Raw genomic sequence first — 25,076 nt, forward strand, 5'->3', positions numbered from 1 at the left:
CAGTCACCATGCCCAGCCTTGAGTTATTCTTTAGAGTTACACCTTACACAATGGAAAGACTCAAGAGATATTTTCAAGAATAAACAATTTGTTGAAATATCTTACTAATTTTTTGAAAATGAGTAATGCATCCAGCTGGCAAGGTTCATTGGGTGTAAAGCATCATGCATTCTTAATTTGGAAGCTACATTTAACTACAATGATTATTACACATAACAACTGACAGGCAAGGAAAGATATGTCCTGCAAGATCTGATGGTATCTCCCAGCAATCACCAAGTGTGCTGCTTTCCTGCTTGGTTACCAACCAGTAATGAAATCAACTTTTATTTGCAAAGTATAAAGAAAAGTGAGTTCAAAAATTTAACAAATGGCCATCAAAAGAGAAAAGAACTCTAAAATATGAAAAAGAGCTCAAAACAATGTCTGATTTGAATATGGTCTAAGGAGTTCAGAGTTACTTGGCTTTTCCTGTCACATTTTTTCTGCCTGGAAACTCCCCGATAGCAGCCAATTACCTTCTCACCACTGGGTAAGAAGCAAACAGACCTGATATTATAAGCACTATTGATTCTGAAAAGAAAATCATACCTGAAACTCACATGTTAAGAGATGCTTAAAATCTCTTTTTAAGAAAGAGATTAGCCAAACTACAAGAACAAAGTAGGAGTACTTTTTATTTATTTATTTATTTTTTAAAGAGTCTTGCTCGGTCATTCAGGCTGGAGTGCAGTGTTGCTATCTTGGCTCACTGCAACCTCTGGTTCCTGGGCTTAAGCGATCCTCCCACTTCAGCCTCCTGAGTAGCTGGGACTACAGGTATGCACCACCACATCTGCCTAATTTTTGTATTTTTAGTAGAGATGGGGTTTCACCATGCTGCTCAGGCTGGTCGCAAACTCCCGGGCTCAAGTGATCCTCCTGCCTCTTCCTCCCAAGGTGCTGGGGTTGCAGGCATGTGCCCCACGCCAGCCCAAGTGACTGTTCTTATGCTGAGATCTGTTAGCACGTCAGACCTCAGAATGCTGGGCAGATGAACACCCAGCCGAACAAAGGGTCAATGGACCATACAGATGACTTCCCTGGATTGACATGATTCTAAATGTGATTTCCCAGTCTGCCACTTCCTAGTCATGTGCACTGAGGACATGCTGAGGATGACACAGAAGAGGAGCTGAACATCCCTGTGACATCGCTGAACCACTGGTGCAATCCTAGAGCCACCTGTCTCATGTTTCTTTGTCATGTAAACACTAAATGGCCTTGTCATTTAAACGCTTGTAGCTGGGTATTGTACTTCTTGCAGCTAATGTATTCTAATGGATGTATTTTTCCAGAAAGAGGCTGGAGTGAATTCTACTAGGTCTATACGCTGGGACTCGGAAAGAAATTCCACAGCCACTCAGAAATCCTATTGCCAAAAGTTCTATCAATGAAGACGTGACTGTCCACACTGTGAAATATAGCCATTTCTACTCCTACAGCTACATTCGTTCAGTGAAAGATTTGCGAACATTTAGGATGGGGGGCAAGGTCACTTGTGCTGGTGCAGGCATGGTCTCGGATGGGGAAACCTGCTGTTGTTTCATTTTTCAGCTGTGGGCTCTGCCTAATCACTAGCTTTCTTGGGCTGTCATGGCTCTGGCTGAATAATTAGCATGGAGTGAGCACTAGCTCATCTGAGGAATAATCTTAAGAGGTATGCACCTCTCAGATCCATGGCAAACCCTCATCATCATCAAAATCATCATCACCACCACCATCATCACCATCGTCATGACCATCATCACCATCATTGTCACCCCATCACCATCACCTTATCACCATCACCATCATCACCATTGTCACCCTCATCACCATCACCATCATCACCACTGTCACCCCCATCACCATCATCATCACCACCATCATCACCATCACCATTATCACCACTGTCACTCCCATCACCATTATCAACATCACTATCATCACCATCACCATTATCACCACTGTCACTCCCATCACCATTATCAACATCACCATCATCACCATCACCATTATCACCACTGTCACTCCCATCACCATTATCAACATCGCCATCATCACCATCACCATTATCACCACTGTCACTCCCATCACCATGATCACCATCACCATCATCACCATCAGGCCTTTCCAGATCCCTGAACATGCTAGATTTCTCTAGAAAACAGATGACTTGCTTCCTAGGGCTTTCATCTGCATTAAGCAATAATCTCCATAAGTTTCTACCAACTGTATATATAGAATTATCAATACCTAAGTCTGTGTTATTGTGTGCTTTAACAAAATCAGCACAGAATCACATTAAAATCAAATAAAAAGCCATCAGCCCTTAACCCACATTCTTCAGTATGGCAGAAACAGTGACAATTTCTACATTTATGACACTGTGGGGTAGTCCTCTTTTTTTTCCAAATTAAAGTCTATGGCTTTGAGTAGCTAGGTATCCTTCTTTGGAATTATTTTTCCATGAAATATGTCAGGAGTAAACATTCCTTGTTAATTATATAGCAAAGTATTTACCCGGTGGTCAATTATCTAATCATTCTTGTTGAAAGCAATCAAACTGAAGAGCAAAAGTTATGTGCAGATGGTTGGATTCTCATAGCTGTGGGCAAGTACATTTCAGGGCTGGTTTAAACAAGAATAAAATTAAGGGCAATTCATTGTAACCAATGACCTTCTGTTTGAAGCATGAAATCATGAATGTGTTGAATATTAGAAATTAACACGATGACTGTATTCAGCTGCAACACATTCCCTGGGTATTTTTAGGTAGTTTTTGAGAAAGATTCTTAAATTTGAGCAACTGATTTTTTTTCCTTTAAGCTTTAGCTGAGCTGTCATAAGACTTACTGAAACAAGTTTTAGGAAAGAAGCAGTTATGGGAAACCATAAAATACTGGCAGACTTATAGAAAGCTTATTCCTTAAATAGATAGCTAGAGGTATTAGGATACATAAGAGCATTAATAAAATTTAATGAGAGACTTCTGAATTTACAATAGATATAGATATACATTTCCTGAAAGTAGGTCAGAATACAAGCTAATTAGCCCCATCTGGAGAGAAATTTTGTTAATTACCCACCGAGGCCAATACCCATCTTGCAATTACATGTCAGAAGGGACTGGGTGGGGAGCACACAAGGATTGCGGGTGGCACAGGCATTAGTCCCCTGCATTGGAAAAATCCTCAGAATAAAAGACAGCATAACAGATAATTTACAGAGAATAACTGGGTGTTCTCATAACAGAGAAATTACAAATCTGGAGACATGTGGTAGGACGCTTGCTAAAGAGCTTGTTGACATAGCGATCTTGCTAAGTGCAGGTTCTGATCCAGAGGTCTGGAGGAAAGCCTGAGAAGGCAGTTTTTTATCTTATCTTATCTTCTTTTATTTTATTTTATTTTATTTTATTTTATTTGAGGCAGGTTCTCTCTCTGTCACTCAGGCTGGAGTGCAGTGGTGCAATCACAGCTCACTGCAGCTTCGAACTCCTGGCTCAAGTGATCTTCCCACCTCAGCCTCCTGAGTAGCTAGGACCACAGACACATGCCACCATGCCTGGCTAAATTTTTTTTTTTATAGAGATGGGGTCTTCCTATGTTACCTGAGCAGGTCTCAAACTCCTGAGTTCTAGCGATCTTCTTGCCTTGGCTTCTCAAAACACTGGGACTACAGGTGTGAGCCACTGTGCACAGGCCTGAGAACGCAGTTCCAACGAGCTCCAGTGATGCAGGTGCCGTTCATCAGCAGATCTCACTCGGAGTAGCAACGCCTCTCTAAATTATTTGCCCGTTTGTGGGTGTGGCAACTCTGACAGACAGAATTGTCACACCCACAAAATGCCCTAATGCCATTTCCCACCACGTGGCTGTAGTGCGTTCACTAGGTGGCTAGGGCTTGAAGCAACTTCAGAAATATGTCTGATATACTCAAGAAGGAATCTGGTCACTTGTCAGACTACAGGCCAGGGGTCAGTGCACTCAAATGCCTACAGATGGCTGGACGTGGTGGCTCATGCCTGCAACCTCAGCACTTTGGGAAGCCTAGGTGGAAGAGTCTCTTGTGCCTAGGAGTTTAAGATCAGTCCTGGCAACACAGCAAGACCACATCTCTACAAAAAATAAAAAATTAAAAAATTAGCTGGGCCATGGTCGCAGGTGCCTGTAGTCCCAGCTACTTAGGAGGTGGAGGCAGGAGGGTCGCTTGAGCCCAGGGGCTCGAGGCTGCAGTGAGCCATGGTCATGCCACTACACTCTAGCCTGGGTGACAAAATGAGACCATATCAAAACAACAACAACAACAACAAAAATTTCAAATGACTACAGACGCCATTGTGTCCTTGCCTAGAGGGACGTGTTGCTTAGTGACGTAGCTGGTCCCAAGCTTGAGACCTCTGCACTGACCATTGTTCCTGCCAGGGATGTCCTGTCCCCAAGATAAGCCTACGTTAGGATTCTGGGTGTTGTTAGGATCTCAGCTCAAATATCACTTCTCCAAAGGTTCTGACCAGCTAATGACTCTCTCCACCATCACTCTGCTTAATTGTTTCTCTGCCATCTGAAATAAACTAGCTAATTGTCGGTCTCCTTCTTCTAGAACAACAGCTTTGTAATTATAGGGCCCTTCCCCGGCTTGTTTTGCCATTGTTTTATCCCAAGAGCCTACAACAGAGTAATGTCTGGCACAGAGAAGATGTTCAATAAATATTTGCTGACCGAAGGAACTGTTTGATTTTTTTTTCCCTAAGTGAAGCAAGGAATAGAATTTCATGGGAAATCTTCCCATTTTTTAATGTTGGCAGTAAATTCAAACACAACAAACAAATATCCCCAAACCAACCGTATGGACCAAACAAAACACATCTGGGAACGGGTGGTTGTTCTGCATTCTCAGATCAGCCCATTATTCTATTCAACCACATTAAGTCTTGGCATTGAAGCAGGAATCCACAAAAATCTGATAAACTGGGAAAGGAAGGGGATTTGGAGTCTGAAGAAATCACGTTTTGTGTCTCCCCTTTCCCTAGGACATCCCATGAGTGTGGGAAACAGATGATTCTACTGAGCTAAAGTTCCTTTCTGATAAAGACCGGGGCCCCCCACCTCCAGGGCTGCTTTGGGAATAATGGTGTAAAATGTTGGTTTGTAGGAATACCTGTTTTTCTAATGGATAAGCTCAGCTAAGAACGAATAGATAAAAACTTTTTTTTTTTTTTTGGGCCGGGAGCGGTGGCTCACGCCTGTAATCCCAGCACTTTGGGAAGCTGAGGCGGGCGGATCACGAGGTCAGGAGATCGAGACCATCCTGGCTAACACAGTGAAACCCCGTCTCTACTAAAAATACAAAAAATTATATTGTACATAATATACAATAAGAAATATACAAAAAATTGTAAATGATATACAATAAGAAAATAAGCCAATTAAAAATTGGGCAAGGCCAGGCACAGTGGCTTATGCCTGTGATCCCAGCACTTTGGGAAGCCAAGGTGGGCAGATCATGAGGTCAGGAGTTTGAGTCCAGCCTGGCCAATATGGCGAAACTCCCGTCTCTACTAAAAATACAAAAAGTAGCTGGGCATGGTGGTGCGTGCCTGTAGTCCCAGCTACTCAGGAGGCTGAGGCAGGAGAATGGTGTGAACCCAGGAGGTGGAGCTTGCAGTGAGCCGAGATCGCGAAGGAGGCTCTGTCTCAAAAAGAAAAAACAAAACAACAAAAAAACTTTTTTTTCCTAAAGGATCTAAGTTGTGATCCTATTTGTCTTCCCCTTCAATTTAGGAAAACTTCAAACTGCATACTGGAAATGGCTGGGCTGCAAGATACAACTACACGTACACGGCATACTGCAGGGGCAAGCCAGACGCATCTGTGGAAGCTTCTAGTGAAGTACATTCTGCACATGCCCGATGTATTCAGGGTGTGTGTGTACGTGTGTGCATAAAAATAATTTTAAAGGGGTGATTCAAAGGTAGTGGCAAAAAGAACCACGATGGCCTGGCATGGTGGCTCATGCCTGTAATCCCAGCAATTTGGGAGGCCAAGGTGGGTGGATCACGAGGTCAGGAGATCAAGACCATCGTGGCCAACATGGTGAAAAACCATCTCTACTAAAAATACAAAAAGCAGCTGGGCATGGTGGCATGTGCCTATAATCCCAGCTATTCGGGAGGCTGAGGCAGGAGAATGGCTTGAACCAGGGAGTCAGAGGTTGCAGCGAGCTGAGTTCGTGCCACTGCACTCCAGCCTGGTGACAGAGCAAGACTCTGTCTCAAAAAAAAGGAACCACGACATTAAAAATGTGATACATGGCTGGCAGTGTACTAGGTGCTTTATGTAAATGATCACACTTAGGTCTTACACAACCTTGGAAGGGAGATTTTACAGATCTCATATTTGAGGCCAGAAGCATTAGGTCCACAGACATGAGTAATTTCCCAAGGACAGGCCCTCTCCTAACGTTTACAGAACTTAAGAAGTTTCAGGCAGGATGAATGCACAAAACTACATTAGAAAGGAAAAAAAAAAAACAAAGTGTTGATCTTCTTTTAAAAAATCACGTGTTAAGTGAGTGCTAATATAAAAGAGATTATAGCTCACACAAAAATATAAAACCAAAACAAACTTACAAAAGAAACAAGAAACAAAGCTACAGTTTCAAAATAAATTTCAAATTAAAAACATCAACTGAATGGTGTACCTGATGACAAATTGTTACCCGTTGAGGGTCGTTGCCCAGGTTCTTGGCGTTTAGAACAAAGAATTGGACAAAACACACAAGCAAGGCAGCCAAAGCAGAGACTTATTTTAAATGAGAGTACCCTCCACAGAGTGGGAGCAGGCTATAGCAAGAGGCTCAGGAGCGTTGGTTACAGAACATTCTGAGGTGTAAATACCCTATAGCAGTTCCATACTGGTTCACTCTAGTAGCCCATAGCAGTCTATTTGGTTACGGGAGGGGAAGAGTAGACTAGCAACCAGTCTGATCGATTGTGGGAGGTTTTTTTTTCTTTTTTTTTTTTTTTTTGAGACGGAGTCTTGCTCTGTCGCCCAGGCTGGAGTGCAGTGGCGAGATCTCGGCTCACTGCAAGCTCCGCCTCCCAGGTTCACGCCATTCTCCTGCCTCAGATCCCGAGTAGCTGGGACTATAGGCGCCTGCCACCACACCCAGCTAATTTTCTTTTTTTTTTTTTTGTATTTTTAGTAGAGACGGGTTTTCGCCATGTTAGAATGGTCTGGATCTCCTGACCTTGTGATCTGCCTGCCTTGGCCTCCCAAAAGTGCTGGGATTACAGGCGTGAGCCACTGTGCCCGGCTGATCAGAGGGACTTTTCATTTTCGAACTGCCAGGCAGCAACTGCCATGCACAAAAAGGAGAGGTTAAAAAGTAGCCCCTGAGCCGGGTGTGGTGGCCTGTAATCTCAGCAATTTGGGAGGCCGAGGTGGGCCAATTACCTGAGGACAGGAGTTTGAGATTAGCCTGGCCAACATGGCCAAATCCCGTCTCTACTAAAAATACAAAAATTGGCCGGGCGCGGTGGCTCACGTCTGTAATCCCAGCACTTTGGGAGGCCGAGGCGGGTGGATCACGAGGTCAGGAGTTCGAGACCATCCTGGCTAACATGGTGAAACCCCGTCTCTACTAAAATTACAAAAAATTAGCCGGGCGTGGTGGCAGGCGCCTGTAGTCCCAGCTACTTGGGAAGCTGAGGCAGGAGAATGGCGTGAACCCGGGAGGTGGAGCGGAGCTTGCAGTGAGCCGAGATTGTGCCACTGCACTCCAGCCTGGGCGACAGAGCGAGACTCCGTCTCAAAAAAAAAAAAAAAAAAAAAAATTAGCTGGGTAGGTGCCTATAATACCAGCTACTTGAGAGGCTGAGACAGGAGAATGGCTTGAACCTGGAGGCAGAGGTTGCAGTGAGCCAAGATTGCGACACTGCACTCCACTGCACTCCAGCCTGGGCGACAGAGTGAGACTCCATCTCAAAAAAAAAAAAAAAAAAAAATCACACACTGCATGTGGGCTCAATAATAGCAGCGATGATGATGATAAGAGTGGCAAACACATATGGAGCCTTTTCCAAGGGCCAGGCTCTGTGGTAGGCGCACTCTCCATTCACAACAATTCTATGAGGGAGGGGCTGGGGCTATTATGATCCCCATTTTACAGCGGAGAAAACTGAAGCCCAGAGAGGAAAAAGGACTTGCTCAAGACCACACACCGAGTCACCGGAGGAGGAGCCAGCATTCAAGACCGAGCCGTCTCGGTGGCTGGGCTGCACGCGGCCTCTATTCTGTTCACGAATGCTATGAGCTGTGTCTCATTCAGTGCAATATTCACATCTATCAAAAATATTCTACCTTTTAATTACCCACTCAAGTGGAGGCAACTGGAACCAGGTGAGACTTAAAAGTACTGCATTCTGAAATAAAGTGGCTTTACTTTCCTAGTTCTTTTTCATCCAGGTTAATATTAGAATGAGTGTGTTAGATGCTGTCCTTAAAATCCAGGCCAGGCTGGGTGTGGTGGCTCACTACCTGTAATCCCAGCACTTTGGGAGGCTGAGGCAGGAGGATCACTTGAGGCCAGAAGTTCGAGACCACACTGGCCAACATGGTGATACCCCCATCTCCACTAAAAATACAAAAATATGCTGGGTGTGGTGGCACATTCCTGTAGTCCCAGCTACTCGGGAGGCTGAGGCAGGAGAACTCCTTGAACCTGGGAGGTGGAGTGAGACTCTGACTTGAAAAAAAAAAATCCAGGTCAAATAGCAGCAAACTAAGAGGGCCTTGAGGCTCCTGGGTGACAGGGAAAGTCCACAGGAAGACACGAATTTGACACGGATAATCCACAAAGTGAATACTCCGTAAGTGGTGACTAAGAATGAAGTATAAAATAAAACCTCTACAACTCCAAGAGCACAAAAGAGGCTATACTAAGCATGGGAAACTGTAGTTCTACATAAAATGATACATTAAGAGACCTAAGTCCCTAAGAATAGGGTTTTTAAACGGAAGTGCCCCCTGAACCCCATTATACTAGAACTAATGTGATGCTATTATTTTCTGAAAGTTCTCATTTTTGGGGGAGACAAACACAAAAGACTTAATGATTCCTAGGAATGGATTGATCATACAAGATTATTTTTTGAGTTGCTAGGCAACGCTGAAAAACAAATGTCGATGTTCTGAGATCACGGCTTGGTTCTTCTCCCAGGGGCAGGAGCAGCGCTACCCGGCCTTCCTGCTCTCTGTCGGAGAACAGGAGCCATACAGAGACACTGCGATGCTGACTCCACAGTGGCAACAGATACCAACTGGCATCTCCAAGGACCAACCACCACTGACGGCCTGGCTGCCAAGATCTTTGGCGAAACAAAGTTTTCACTGAACTGCCATCGCACCCAAACCAGTCCCAGGCTCTCCGTGTTCTTTGCTATCTGTGATCACTTCTATTGCTTTTTTTTGCAGGTACACTGCCCCCTTTTCCCCCTAGCGGTCTCATTAAAGCCCCATTCACCCCTAAGGGATTTTGACATCTGGGAAAGTACAGACACTTTTCCTGAGAATTATTTCTTTATTTCTAAGCAATAGTCTTAACTCTGAATATTTCCACTGTAAAGAGGCCTATTTCCAATAACAGCTTTCTTAGGGATATGTTGATATTACCTTAGGTAAGTTGAATTCCTCCTTTGCTGAATGCCCTGAACTACTGCATCTGTTCTTTTTCAAAAAAATAAAAGATGATGCCTAAGGTTCTAAAATCACATCACACATCTACTCACAGACTTGGTAGAGAAATGAACTCCCTTCTTTCATTCTAACGTTTGGGAGCACAGTGCAGTAATGTTTATTCCTATAATCCAATCACTCACCTCAGTATTCCAATCTGGGTTACTTCACCTAGACATGTGGCTTGTGATCTATAGAGACAAAGATAAGCTAATATAATAATGATTTCATTGAAGACTATTTTTCAAAGAGCAGATTTAGGTTCGCGGCAAAACTGAACAGACGGTGCAGATATCCCACATAACAGCCCAGACTCAATATCCCCTACCAGAGAGGTGCCTTCGCTACAACTGATGAGCCTGCATTCACATGGCATTATCACCCAAAGCCCATCATTTACATGTTCAATAATACTTTCATTTTCTTCACGTTGCAAACATAATCTTGCGCTGTAAGAACTCCCGCTCTTTGCTGCCCTTCCCCCCCAACTCAATTAAAAACCCAATGAAATGGAAAAACAATCTTAGATCTGTATTTTAAATCACGCTCCACCTTCAAAGGTAAGTTGTCCGTGACTTAGGTAAAAGGACTAGTTAAACGAGCTCATCATAGCCGTAACATTCACCGTCTGAAGTGGAGACAAATCTACTACAGGCCAATTGCGAGTGGGTATTCCTGAGAGCCTGACACGAATGCGTCGCGCATGGTAAGAGGCTGGCTCAGTAACCACCATTTCTATGGCAACCCACACACACTCTCATGCTGTGTTTTGGAGAGGCAGTTAAAACTGGATTCTACGATGTAGCTTCCCTCTTAGAATACGCTTTTATTTCTATCATCTCGTTAGAATGCGAGTATCCAAATCCTATAATCCAGGTTGCCATTAAACAGCAGAAACTTATCAAATACAGGATCCATAAATCTTTATTTATTTATTTTGCCACTTGATGTCCATCGCTTTAAATTCAAACCACTGACCTGGTTTGCTTGTGACCATTCCCCAGGGCAACAAGTCAGATGTCAGTCTGACAACCTGTACATCAGACAGCCATCTGCTGCCCCAGTTACAGGATAAAGAAAGGGTAAATGTCTGTAAAATAGAGCTAACATGATCATCTCTTACTGTCCAGAAAGGCTCAGCTAAGAGGTATTTACCCTGACTAACAAAACTTCCTTTGCCAGACACGGGAAGGAAAACTGCTTCTTTCTTTTTTTTTTTTTTTTTTTGAGACGGAGTCTCGCTCTGTCGCCCAGGCTGGAGTGCAGTGGCACAATCTCGGCTCACTGCAAGCTCCGCTCTGCCTTCCGGGTTCACGCCATTCTCCTGCCTCAGCTTCCCAAGTAGCTGGGACTACAGGCGCCCGCCACCACGCCCGGCTAATTTTTTGTAATTTTAGTAGAGACGGGGTTTCACCATGTTAGCCAGGATGGTCTCGAACTCCTGACCTCGTGATCCACCCGCCTCGGCCTCCCAAAGTGCTGGGATTACAGACGTGAGCCACCGTGCCCGGCTGGAAAACTGCTTCTTTCAAAGGTCAAATTGGTCACTGCACAATACATATTCACTTTATTTATTTATTTATTTATTTATTTCGAGACAGAGTCTCACTCTGTCACCCAGGCTGGAGTGCAATGGTGCAATCCTGGCTCACTGCAACCTCCACCTGCCAGGTTCAAGGGATTCTCAGCCTCAGGAGAAGCTGGGATTACAGGCACCCACCACCACACCCGGCTCCAGCTAATTTTTGTATTTTTAGTAGAGATGGGGTTTCACTGTGTTGGCCAGGCTGGTCTCAAACTCTTGACCTCAAGTGATCTGCCCACCTTGGCCTCTCAAAGTGCTGGGATTACAGGTGTGAGCCACTGTGCCTGGCTACAAATTCATTTTAATTCCTTCTCCTCACATACATCTTGACACCCGGGACACAGAGAGCACAATTAGATCATTACATATTCTGCTGATTCTTTCAGGAAAAGAGATCCACTAAATAGACTGCTTCTTTGCTCTACAAATCACAGTATTTTAACAAAATAGCTTTAACAAAACATGCCAATGTGACAAAAGTCTCGATTCCAGTATGGGTGGAATATCCTTTATCCAAGATGCTTGGGACCAGAAGTGTTTTGGATTTTGGAATATCTGCATGATACTTACCCACTGAACATACTTAATCTGAAAATCCAAAATCCAAAATCCAAAATGCTCCAGTGAGCATTTCCTTTGGGCATGAACTTTGAGTATCATGATGGTCCTTAAAAAGTTTTGGATTTTGGGACATTTCAAACCTTGGATTTTCAGATTTGAGATGCTCAACTTATATACGCAAGCCGTGCTTCTTAAAAAAATTTATTTTAGGCTGGGCGTGGTAGCTCACGCCTGTAATCCCAGCACTTTGGGAGGCCGAGGCAGGCAGATCACTTGAGGCCAGGAGTTGGAGACCAGCCTAGTCAACATGGTGAAACCCCATCTCTACTAAAAATACAAAAATTAGCCTGGTGTGGTGGCACGCACCTGTAGTCCCAGCTAGTTGGGAGGCTGAGGCAAGAGAATCACTTGAACCCAGGAGGCGGAGATTGCAGTGATCTGAGATCATGCTATTGTACTCCAGCCTGGGTGACAGAGCGAGACTCCATCACACACACACACACATACACAAAATCATTTTTATTGAGGGTCCATATAGCAATTAGACAACTCATGCTGTTGTAACATACTAAACACATTCAACGTTATTTGTATTCTAAGATGGTGTTAATCTAGTTGATCACCTTCTAATGAATATATAGGTTGAAATATGAAGATGCCAGTTTCAAGAATGGGAAATTATTTGCCTGTTCCAAAAGAAAAAAATTAAAAGACAACTGTGATAAATGGCAGCATCAAAAATTGATCCCACTCTCACGGGGTTTGAAAGGGAGCATCTCTAGGTCTCTCTCCTAAGAGTAAACTTTCAATTTCCTGGCAGTCAAGGATTAAAGAGTGTGAGTTAGAGTTAAAACACAGATATACTGATTTAGTGTTAAAAGGTGATTTTGAGGCAGGGTGGTGGCTCACAGTCATTGTAATCCCAGTGACTTGGGAGGCTGAGTTGGGAGGATCACTTGAGGGCAGGAGTCTGAGACCAGTTTGGGCAACACTGCAAGACCCTGTCTCCACAAAAAAAGAAATTTACAAATTAGCTAGGCATGGTGGTGCACACCTGTCATCCCAGCTACTCAGGAAGCTGAGGTAGGAGGATTTCCTGAACCCAGGAGTTCCAGCTCCGATTGTACCATTGCACTGCAGCCTGGGTGACAGAGCAGGACCCCTTCTTTAAACAAACACAAACAAACAAAAGCTACCACGTGATTGTACCATTTGAACAGAAGTCCCATCGAACCATAAAATAATTTCATCTTTCTTTACAGAGTTTGAGGTCTGGCCCTACAATGAAGGTGCTGTCACTCTGAGCATCAATTGTCAACCCTGGCAAAATACAAGGGGGCTGTCACCTAACAGGAAATATGGAAGTTATGGCTGTCAACCCTGGCAAAATACAGGGGGGCAGTCACCTAACAGGAAATATGGAAGTTATGGCTGTCTGGGCACCCCAGTTTGCTCCTGTAGAGTGTGGAATACACTGGCGCTGTAATATTAGAATGGAAAGAACGTTCTTTTGGAAGGCATTTAGACAAGAGGTCACAATTTTTTGTTTTTTTTTCCTGGAAGAGGCCAGATAGTAAATATTTTTGGTTTGTGGGGATATAAGTTTCTGTTGCAATGATTCAACCCTGCGTTGTAGTGCAAAAGCACGCACAGACAATATGCCAGCAGACGGGCCTGGCAGGGTTCCAGTGAAACTTTATTTAGGGATGCTTACATATGAATTTCATATAATTTTCATGTGGCATGAGATATTCCTCTTCTTTTGATTCTTCATTTCCCCCATATTTATTGACGTACAGTTGAAAAGCAAAAATTTTATATACTTAAGCTGTCTAACCTGATGTTTTGATACATACATCAAGCTAATTAACATATCCATCACTTTACAATTACCATTGTTTTTTCATCATCTTTCTCTCGGTGGTGAGAACGCTTTGAATCTACCCTCTTAGTAAATTTTAAGTATACGATACAGTCCTATTAACAACAGTTAGCAGGCTTTGCCTTAAGTCTCTGGAGCTTAATCATCCTGCAGAACTAAAACTTTGCACCCCTTGATCAACATTCCCCCATTTGATTCTTTTCTTCAATCATTTAAAAATGTAAAAATGATTCTTCGCTTTCAGGCCACAGTTGGCCAAACCCAATTTAGATGAAAAATTATTAATAGATTCACAAGTTGCTATCTGTGCTATTTCTGGCTGTTAAACAATTTGGAATTGGCAATTATTTTGATTTACCTCAACAATAGATAATTTAAAGTATTAAACAATTTGAGGTGATTGATTACCGTAATCATAAACAGCAACTAATTATTAAATTGTTTTATGTGCTTAAGATGTGTTGGCACATTCCCCATTTTTTTCCTGATCTAATACCGTCTTTAGAATTTTTTATTTAACTAAAATATTTTAATTTCTACTTAATAGTATAATTAAATGTAATAGCAACAAAAGTCTTAGGAAATATGCAGGTTTCTATTGAGTTTAATAAGTGAAAAAACATATGGTTTCTTTGAAATGTCCATCTTATCTTAAAGTTTTCAGAAAACATATTTTAATTCATTTGGTTATTTTTGAATGACTATCCACAAATGTTGGCTTTTTTCTGCATACATGCAATCTGTTACAACCAAGAATTTGGCAGTTACGTTTTTCACAGTAAATGCTAAGTTAAAAAGACCATTTAGGCCGGGCACGTTGGCTCACGCCTACAATTCCAGCCCTTTGGGAGGCTGAAATGGATCACTTGAGGCCAGGAATTTGAGACCAGCCTGGGCCACATGGTGAGAACTTGTCTTTACAGAAAATAAACAATAAAAAAATTAGCCAGGTGTGGTGGTGTGTGCCTGTAGTCCCAGGTACTCAGGGGGCTGGGGTGGGAGGATTGCTTTAGGCTGAGAGGTCGAGGCTGCAGTGATCTGTGACTGCACCACTGCACTCCAGTATGGCTGACAGTGTAAGACTCCGTTTCAAAAAAAAAAAAAAAAAAAAGGTGGAAATAGGTCGACTATACACAATGAAGATTCCCAATGTACCATCATGGGTAGTTTTTCTAGAGAGGAAACAGAGAATGGGCTAACTTATACTTCAGAGGCTTCCTAACAATGCGCACACCTCTGTCTTCACCAATTTCTGTATTGTATTCATTTCCTATTGCTGCTATAAAAAATTACCACAAGTATAGTGTCTTAAAACAGCACAGATTGACTTTCTTATATTCCTGGAGGTCAGAGGTCCAAAACCAGTTTCTCTGGTCTCAAGCCAAGGAGTCTGCAGAGCCGGTTCCTCCTGGAGGCTCAGAAGGGAGAATCTCTTCCTTGCTGATTTTGGCTTCCAGTGGCTGCCTGTATTCCTTGGCTTGGATCCCCTTCCCGCATTTCCAAAGTTCATGGCTCCAGCCTGTGCTCCCATCATCACTCTGCTGTCTCCTCCTCTGATTCTGGCTCCTCTTGCATCCTACTCATAAGAGCCCTTGTGATGGCCGTGGGCCCAACCAGAAAATCAATGAGAATCCCCCCATCTCCAGATTCTTCGTCACTTCCACCAAGTCCCTTGACCACATAAGGTAATATCCACAGGGCCCAGAGATGAGGATGTAGAGATCTTTCCATCTGCCATGGACATCAAAAACTTCTTTACGTAAGTTTGTTGTTTGTGAACTGTATATAAAGTCCACCGAGGAAAGCAAGGATGCTGCTTTTATACACCTGTGCCATATCGTTACAGTGCACACGACCCACACAGGAATCCCTAGGGACAGCTTCCTTATATTAGGAGCCCCAGCCTCCACATTCAAATACACTCACTAAAAAAGAGAAGGCAAAAACGAGGAGAAAATAAACAGCAGGGATGGAGGCTCCAAGATTAAAAAAAAAAAAATCCAATAGAACTATCCTCCCTCTAAACAAGAGCTTAAAGCATCATCCTTCTATAATGTGTACATATACTTATATACATAAAGGTAACTTCTATGTATACAGTCAACTTAAGTACAGATGCTATATCAAAGTATCTTAAATTGCCTTTTAAAGATACCTAAATTGGTTAGACCTGGTAGCTCATGCCTGTCATCCCAGGACTGAGGGAAGCAGAGGCGGGTGGATCACTTGAGCCCAGGAGTTCAAGACCAGCCTAGGCAACATAGTGAAACCCCATCTCTATTAACAAAATACAAAAATTAGCCCGGGGTGGTGGTGGGAGCCTGTAATCCCAACTACGTGGGAGGCTGAAGCACTAGAATCGCTTGAACCTGGAAGATGGAGGTTGTAGTGAGCTGAGATCTTGCCACCACATGCCAGCTTGGATGACAGAGTGAGACTCCATCTCAAAAAACCCCCCAAAATTAGCTGGGCATGGTGACCACCCTTGTAGTCCCAGCTATTCAGGGGACTGAGGTGGGAGTATTGCTTCAGCTCTTGAGATCGAGACTGTAGTGAGCTATGACCACACCATTGCACTCTAGCCTGGGTGACAGAGGGAGACCTTGTCTCTGAAAAAGAAAAGAAAGCAAAAAAGCCTAAAATTATTCTCATGTGATTCAACCATTCGACAGACATTTTAGTTGGGTACCTAGCATTATGCCCGAAACTGTTCTTGATCACAAACATTCAAAGATAAATAGACTTGGTGAGGGCACAAGGAGTAACTGGTACCCGTGTAGACTTGGCGAGGGCGCAGGGAGTAACTGGTACCGGCACAGACTCGGTGAGGGTGCAGGGAGTGACCAGTACCCACACAGACTCAGGGAGGGCACAGGGAGTAACAGGTACCTGCACAGACTCAGGGAGGGCACAGGGAGTAACTGGCACCCACATACCATGCCGTTCCAGCTGCTAGGACCACTGCAGCGTGCACAACGTGCTCAGGATGAGGCCGGGGAGGGGACCGGAAAGGATCGGCTGTGCTCGTGAAAGTGACAAACTGTCATTTACTTTTGTGATGACTAATTTTGTCTGACAACCTGGCTAGGCCACAGTCCCCAGAAATGTGGCCAAATATGTCTGGATGTTACTAGGGAGATACTTGGTTTAGAAGAGATAAACTTTTCAACCAGTTGACTTTGCTTTTTTTTTTCTTTACTTTTTTTTTTTTTTTGAGATGGTGTCTCACTCTGTTGTCCAAGCTGGAGTGCAGGGACGCGATCTCGGCCCACTGCAACCTCCGTATCCCGGCTTTAAGTGATTCTTCTGCCTCAGCCTCTGGAGTAGCTGGGATTATAGGCATGCACCACCACACCCAGTTAATTTTTTGTATTTTTAGTAGAGATGGGGGTTTCACCATATTGGCTAGGCTGGTCTCAAACTCTTGACCTCATGTGATCTGCCTGCCTTGGCCTCCCAAAGTGCTGGTATTACAGGCATGAGCCACAGTGCCCGGCCCAATCAGTTGACTTTGAGTGAAGCAGATCACTCTCCACAGTGAGGGAGGGCCTCATCTCATCAGTTGAGATGAGGCCTCCTGGAAGCCCAGCGTACCTGCCAGCCTACCTTGCAATTTTGGACTTGCCAGCCTTCCCAATTGTGTGAGCCAATTCCTTAAAATCAATCTCTCTCTCCAAATACATATATATATATATATATATCTCCTATTGGCTCTGTTTCTTTAGAGAATCCTAATACACTCATTGTAACAACAGTGGGTACTATCATAATTGCCATTTCACAGTGGAAGAAACTAGACCAGAAAGGTTAAGGAACTTGGCCAGGGCCACAGAGCCAATGGGTGGCAGAGCTGGCATTCCACACCACTGTGTCCCCCAGATTCCCTGCTCTCACCCACACTCTCCACTGCTTCTCAGTGCATTGACCTGGGTGTGCTTGAGCGCCCCCTGGGAGGGCTAATGGGGACAGGCAGAATATACAAGAGGGTGTATATTCATCTCTCTTACAAATGCAAATAGAGGTAAGTAATTTGCCCAACGTGGGACTCACAGTTTTATAAGCAGCAGAACCCAGGTTTTCAGGAAACAAAACACAAGCTCTTTCCATTCTCTTGTCCACTTTCTCTGTGTTTTTCTTTATCCATTTTCTTCCTCCCTTTAGATTTCTGACATTCTTCAGAGACTCTTAGTCACACATTCCTCAGCCTACTCCCTCCTGGAGGCCCAGTGTACCTCAGGTCCCCACCATGACCTTGATGCCCCCCAAATTATCAGGCTCGCAGAGAACACACACCATCAATAAAGGGCCCATCTCATTTGGTGCAGGATATGTGAACAGACATTATCACAATCCACTTAACAATGTCAAGCTTACTACGGCTGGTAAAATCAATGCATTCCACACAAATAATTACAGAGTCTCTATTAATTATTTGGAAAGTAAAAATAAGACCGAACAAAAATCCCCTCCAAAAGCCCAAAAGACGTTTCTTTTCAAATATAATTCCTAGAACTCTGTTTTAACTGATTCAAGGAATTAGGTATCTTTGAAAATACACAGACATCAAAAATCTCCCAATTATCTTCATGCATGGTCTAACAGTTTTCAATTCTGAACTGGGTTATTTGAAAACTGATATTTTCTTTTTTTGAGACAGAGTCTTGCTCTGTCACCCAGGCTGGAGTGCAGTGATGCAATCTCGGCTCACTGCAACCTCTGCCTCCCAGGTTCAAGGGATCCTCTACCTCAGCCTCCAAAGTAGCTGGGATTATGGGCACGCACCACCACACCTGGCTAATTTTTTTGTATTTTTACTAGAGATGGGGTCTCACCATGTTGGCCAGGCTGGTCTCAAACTCCTGACCTCAAGTGATCTGCCTGCCTCGCCTCCCAAAGTGCTGGGATTACAGGTGTGAGCCACCATGCCCGGCAGAAAATTGGTATTTTCAAGCTTGACTTTCAGGGCACTAGGAAGCAAAGGGGGATAACAGCCCCCATGCTGCCAAGACCCTCAGCCCAAGCACATGCTCCTGGGCTGGTATCATGAGTGGAAACCAATACAACTGTCTGGAGGGAAATCTGGAAATACGTTTTAAGTTTTAGAATTTTGTACATTTTGTAACTCAGCAATTCTTCTAAAAAGTCATCCTAAGGAAATAATCAAAGCTGTGCATGAAGATTTAGCTACAAAGATATTTTCTACAACACTGGTTAGAATAACAACTTTTTTTTCTTTTTTTCTTTTAGATGGAGTTTTGGTCTTGTTGCCCAGGCTGGAGTGCAATGGCATGATCTCGGCTCACCGCAACCTCCGCCTCCTGGGTTCAAGCGATTTTCCTGCCTCAGCCTCCCAAGTAGCTGAGACTACAGGCGTGAGCCACCACGCCCAGCTAATTTTTGTATTTTTAGTAGAGATGGGGTTTCATCATCTTGGCCAGGCTGGTCTCGAACTCCTGACCTCATGATCCACCCGCGTCTCCCTCCCGAAGTGCTGGGATTACAGGCGTGAGCCACCACGCCTGGCCAATAACATTTTTTGTAATTGCAGGGGATTGATGAACCAAAGTGAAGTATGATATATCCACAGGATGGAATACTATGGACTTATGAAAATTGATATGGCAGAATAATGATGCTATGGAAAGATGTTCATGCTATACAATTGTATTTTCATATATGTATTACTGAGTGAGTGAGTGAGTGAGTGAGTGAGTGAGTTGTCTTGCTCTGTTGCCGAGGAGGTGCAGCGGCCTGATCATAGCATCACAACTCACTGTGACTTTGAATTCCTGGGGTCAGGCAATCTTCCTGCCTCAGCCTCCCAAAGTGTTAGAATTTCAGGTGGGAGCCACTGCACCCAAACAGTACCCAGCACATGATCTCATTTCTGCTAAATATGCTTTGTAGAAGGCAACCTCTCAGACAGCCAGCACCAAGTGACCCCTACCTCCTGGTATTCACCCGCCTGTATAGTCTACTCTCAGTACTGGTCTATACCAGTGTGCGTCGGTGTGACCAACAGCCTACGGAAAGAAATGATGGTATGCTGCTTTTGAGATTAGGTTACGAAAGACTACGGCCTCATTCTGGGCACTTGGCCTTTTAAATTACTATATCTGTATGTATGTATGTATGTATGTATGTATGTATGTATGTATGTATGTATTTTTGAGACAGAATCTTGCTCTGTAACCCAGGCTGGAGTGAAGTGGTGCGATCTTGGCTCACTGCAGCCTCCACCTCCTGGGTTCAATTGATTCTTCTGCCTCAGCCTCCTGAGAAGCTGGGATTACAGGTACCCGCTGCCACACCTGGCTCCGCAGCATTTTGTATTTTTAGTAGAGATGGGGTTTTGCCATGTTGGCCAGGCTGGTCTTAGACTCCTGGCCTCAAGTGATCGACCCGCCTCAGTCTCCCAAAGTGCTGGGATTGCAGGTGTGAGCCACCACACCCGGCCTACTATATCATTTTTATTTACTCTTGGATCATTTGCTCAGGGGAAAGCAAACTGCTGTGTAGTAAGCAGCTCTACGGAGGGGCTCGCGTGGTAAGGAGATAAGGCCTCTGGTCAACAGCCGGCAAGGAAGTGAGGCCTGCCTTCAGCCGTGTGAGTCACACTCACTAGTCCTAGCTGAACCTTGCTGGAGATGACCACAGCCTTGAGTCACAGCTTGATAGCCGCTTTGTAAGAGACTCTTAGCCCTACCACCCAGCTCAGCAGTACCTGGATTCCTGACCCCCAGAAACTCTGAGGTACTGGAGCTCACTGTTGTTTTAAGTGGCTAACTTTTAGGGTGGTGTGTGACACAGCAGTTGATAACTAATACCTACGTGCACTGTGAAAGCCCTAGAAGGACAGAATTCAAGGTATATTAGTGGTTTTCTCTAGGTGGTAAGACTTATGGGTACTTTTTATTTTCTTTGTTTTGTACAGTTTTGGCAAATGTTTGTCCTTTTTCAGAAACCAGGAAAAAAAAAAATACCACACATGACCAAGAGCAACCATATGACCTTCTGATGAATAAAAGGATGAAGATTAGGAGAGCCAGTTTTAGCTCTAATAACGTTTACAGATTCTTTACGAGTAAATTAGGTTAAATGTGCAAAACAAAAACAAATAAGAAAACAAACAAAAAATGAGTTCCCGAGAGAGGGCCTGAACGGCACGGGAAGGGTGCCGTCCCCACGAGAAACCACACAATGCAATGTGAGCAGCGGCATTCACTGACTTCAAGGAAAGGAGACTTCCATGAGCTTCTTAGAAGGAAAACCAAACAGTAACGAAGCCATCTGGTAGCCGATCGTCGGCACAGAACTCTTGCTTACCCAGCTTCTGGTCAAACCGCCACGCCGCAACATAGGCATTGTGCCTCAGGCTGCTCTGCGTGGCCAGGGGCACAGTGACATAGATGGGACCATCCACCAGCACCGGCGTTCCATTACTGCTCAGCAAGTGGACACTGACGGCTGTGACTGGGGTCAGGTCATGCCTGGTGCTGTTTCCTAGAAGGAAGAGGCATTTTCCATCATTTGCATGCAAAGTACCCACGTGGGCTGTGGAAACCTTTGCAAAAAAAATAAGTCGCAGCTACCATTTACCGAGTACAGTACCACCTATGTGCCAGGGACCGCATTAAGCACTTTACATACATAATCCTCACCACAACCCAGTTAGGCAGGTAAAATCATCACTTTACACATAAAGAAACAGGCTCAGACAGAGTAGTAATGGTAGGTGGCCTAAGGGCATACACTCAGTAGGGGCTGAGCTGGAATCTAGGCTCAGGTTTGTTTTTTTTGTTTTGTTTTTTGAGATGAAGTCTCGTTCTTTTGCCCAGGCTGGAGTGTAATGGCACAATCTCAACTCACTGTAACCTCCACCTCCTGTTCAAGCGATCCTCCTGCCTCAGCCTCCCAAGTAGCTGGGATTACAGGTGTTTGCCACCCTGACGGATAATTTTTGTATTTTTAGTAAAGATGGGGTTTTGCCATATTGACCAGGCTGGTCTTGAACTCCTGACCTCAGGTGATCCGCCCACCTTGGCAATCACAGGCCTGTGCTGGGATTACAGACTTGACCCACTGTGCCTGGCCAGGTTTGCTATTTTTCATTACTGTGTTTTGCTTTCAAAAATGATCTCAAAAGATAAGGTTTTTTCTATAACGTGAGACAAAGGTGTAAGTGGAAATCGCCGGAAGTAACTTTTACACAAAGTGAGCCCCAGGCACATGTTAATTACTTGGCAGATAACCTCAATAAAACCAAATGTTTTAGAGTAGAGGCTGCTTTTTATTAATATAGCAAATTTCTTCAAAGATTGCTTCAAAAATACTAACTTCTGCTAAAAAGTATGGTACTGAGGACTGGACTTGAAATATTTATGAGTTATTTTAGTTGCCATTGTTATTTTGGTCTGTTTAAAAGGACCTCAATACACCAATTACTCTCCATTAAAGGTCTTTGGTCCAGGCCAAAGCATTAATGACTGCCTACAGATAAATGAGAGAATGCTTATGAGACCGATATATTTATGCACTCAAGCAATCCATTTTACATTTTCCTCTAGTGAAATACAATATCCCACAAAATACGTTCTGTCATAATTTTACATCTTTCTTTGAGCAGAATAACAAAAACACAGTGATAAAAAACTTAAGCTGCATTAGAATACAATCTATAGGATAATTTTTATTTTTTATTCAGTTACTTATATACTTACCTATCTACCAACCTGAGCTAATGTAAACCTCCAATCTGGTCTACATTTAAACATTTAAAGCAAACCTAGTGAATTTAAGAGTCTCAGCAACAAATTACAGCTAAATCCTTCATACAGCAATTTCTACACAGCTAATGCCACTCTACCTTTTATCATTCATACCCATCTCTGTTTTTTAATGAAGGCAAAGGTGTGGGAATGGAGATTTCATGGAAAGATCCAAGTTGGAATCTGAGATCCAAGTTTTGAAATCTTTTAGTCTGGTTATGTCATTTTACGGTAAAAAAACAACCAACAAAACTCAGAATTTACCATGTTTGTGGTCCAAAGATTTTGTGTCTTGAAACATAAATGTGCCAGCGGCTCAAAGTTGATACAGAAGCAAGGCCAGGTCTACAATTTACCGCTCTAGGTTCTGTTAGACCCTCTCGAGAAGATGGAACTTACAACTACAGAAATGCTGGCCAGGCGCGGTGGCGCATGCCTGTAATCCTGGCACTTTGGCAGGCCGAGGCGGGTTGCTTGAGCCCAGGAGTTCAAGAACAGCTTGGGCAACATAGTGAAACCCCGTTTCTACAAAAAAATACAAAAAATTAGCTGGGCATGGTGGTGCATGCCTACAGTTCCAGCTACTGAGGAGGCTGAAGTGCGAGGATCACTTGAGCCTGGGAAGTGAAGGCTGCAGTGAGCTATGATCACACCACTGCAATCCAGCCTGGGTGACAGAGTGAGACCCTGTCTCAAAACAAAACCAAACCACACACACAAAAAGAGAAACTACAGAGACATTAAATAGCTTACTAGACAGTATAAACACCTGAGAGAAAATGTTTTCCATCAGGGAGTGCTGTTTTCTTTCATCAAACTCTAGGCAGCATGTCCCAGTAGGCAGGTAGCAGGTAGGTAGAGGAGAAAAGCCCTAGAAATGGTGTCACCCTTCTCCTCCCTCATCACCTTTCAACTCTCCCTTCCTGCACATTCCCAGTCCAGGAAGAAGGAGTCCCAGTACCAGATCTGCCACTCACTGCCTATGTCACCTCCAAAAGTGACTTCGTTCCTCTGGGGTCTGTTTTTCTTACCTTCAGAACTAAGGAGGGTAGACTAGATGCCTTCCTGCATCTATGGAAGTAAGTATACTCAGCCTGAAACATTCAGAAGTAATAGAGCACTGCAGAAACGAGCAAATTAATGGACAGCAATGTGCATTAGGTTCATGGAATTTCATGTCCCTTTATTGTCCTCTAGCTGTCTTAAGACATTGTGGGGAATTAGATCTGCTTTCTTGAGGCCTCTTTCCTTCCTCAGGGCTCCATTAAATGCCTGCTTCTCTGTGCCTTCTGAATGACTCTCCCTCTATGTACCCATGTTGTTTATTCTGCAACTTTTTTTTTTTTTTTTTTGAGACAGAGTCTCGCTCTGTCACCCAGGGTGGAGTGCAGTGGTGCAATCTTGGCTCATTGCAGCCTCCGCCTTTTCAGTTCAAGCAATTTTTCTGCTTCAGCCTCCTGAGTAGCTGGGACTATAGGCACACGCCACCATGCCTGGCTAATTTTTTTTTCTTTTTTTGTATTTTTAGTAGAGATGAGGTTGGTCAGGCTGGTCTTGAACTCCTGACCTCAAGTGATCCACCCACCTCGGCCTCCCAAAATGCTGGGATTACAGGCGTGAGCCATCGCGCCCGGCTGATTCTGCAACAATTCACATTTTGAAGGGCTGAACTATTTTCCGTCTCTTTGTTACGAAACTCCAATTTTACACAGAATACTGAGTTCTATATAGAAAGTGGCTTTCCTTCCTGTTCCACCTGGATGTTGCCTGGCTCCCTTTAAGTCTGCATAAAGACAAGCAGGTGGCAGGCAAATGCAGCGGAATCGTGTTGCGGGGCGGAATACCACTGGCCCAAGCGAGGAGAGGAGCTGTATCACCTTGGGTCATCCACCTGGTCACTTGCCACGTGACAGGTTCTGTTCCGCTGACATTTAAGGTTCTGTTAGGCTCTGTATTCTACCAACTTTGTGGAATTGCAGGAAAAGTCTGCACTTGTCATTTTATTGACTCCTCTCTGTCTTCCTGGAGTTATTAGTGAAAGCAATTTTTGTAAAACCCCTTGGGAACACCACAGAACATTCTGTGCTTTCTCAGCAGCCGGGGGAAGAGTGCAATGCTCTCTGGTGAGAGGAGGGGGTCCCCAGGAGCTAGAAAGAGAAGATGCTTCTCTACTTACAACTCTCGATCCACCCTCTAAACTAAACACCACAGCCTTCATGGTACCCCCAGAAAACAGCCCTTCGGAGCCTTTTCCAGTCTCTTCCGCAGCCTGTTTCTATCCACCATCACTGAACTCTGGTTATGACTCTAGTCATTTCCTGGATCTTCAGGAGATGAACTTGTGTCATCTCCCAAAGACACATCTGGTCCAGGCACGCTCTCTTTAGGCTGTGAGCTCTTAGACGCCTTTAGTAAAACAGGAGGTAAATGACTGTGGGCAAAAGACAAGCTGTGGGCAAACTGACCCTGGGGGCCGGCACAGAGCTGGTGAGTTACTGAGGTGCCTGTGCTCAAGGGAG

General features: G+C 44.0%; 1 protein-coding gene across 2 annotated transcripts in view; it reads right to left on the minus strand.

The window, feature by feature from the left end:
* Positions 1-25,076, minus strand: part of FAM171A1 (family with sequence similarity 171 member A1) — a 148,770-nt gene that overhangs the window by 15,166 nt on the left and 108,528 nt on the right. For both annotated transcript variants that reach the window (XM_050803294.1, XM_050803293.1), the window contains exon 5: positions 21,116-21,292. In XM_050803294.1, coding sequence (XP_050659251.1) covers positions 21,116-21,292 — 177 coding nt within the window. The remainder of the gene's footprint in view (positions 1-21,115; positions 21,293-25,076) is intronic.

The sequence above is a fragment of the Macaca thibetana genome, chromosome 9 (genome assembly GCF_024542745.1).
Source record: "Macaca thibetana thibetana isolate TM-01 chromosome 9, ASM2454274v1, whole genome shotgun sequence".
NCBI classification, from domain to species: domain Eukaryota; kingdom Metazoa; phylum Chordata; class Mammalia; order Primates; family Cercopithecidae; genus Macaca; species Macaca thibetana.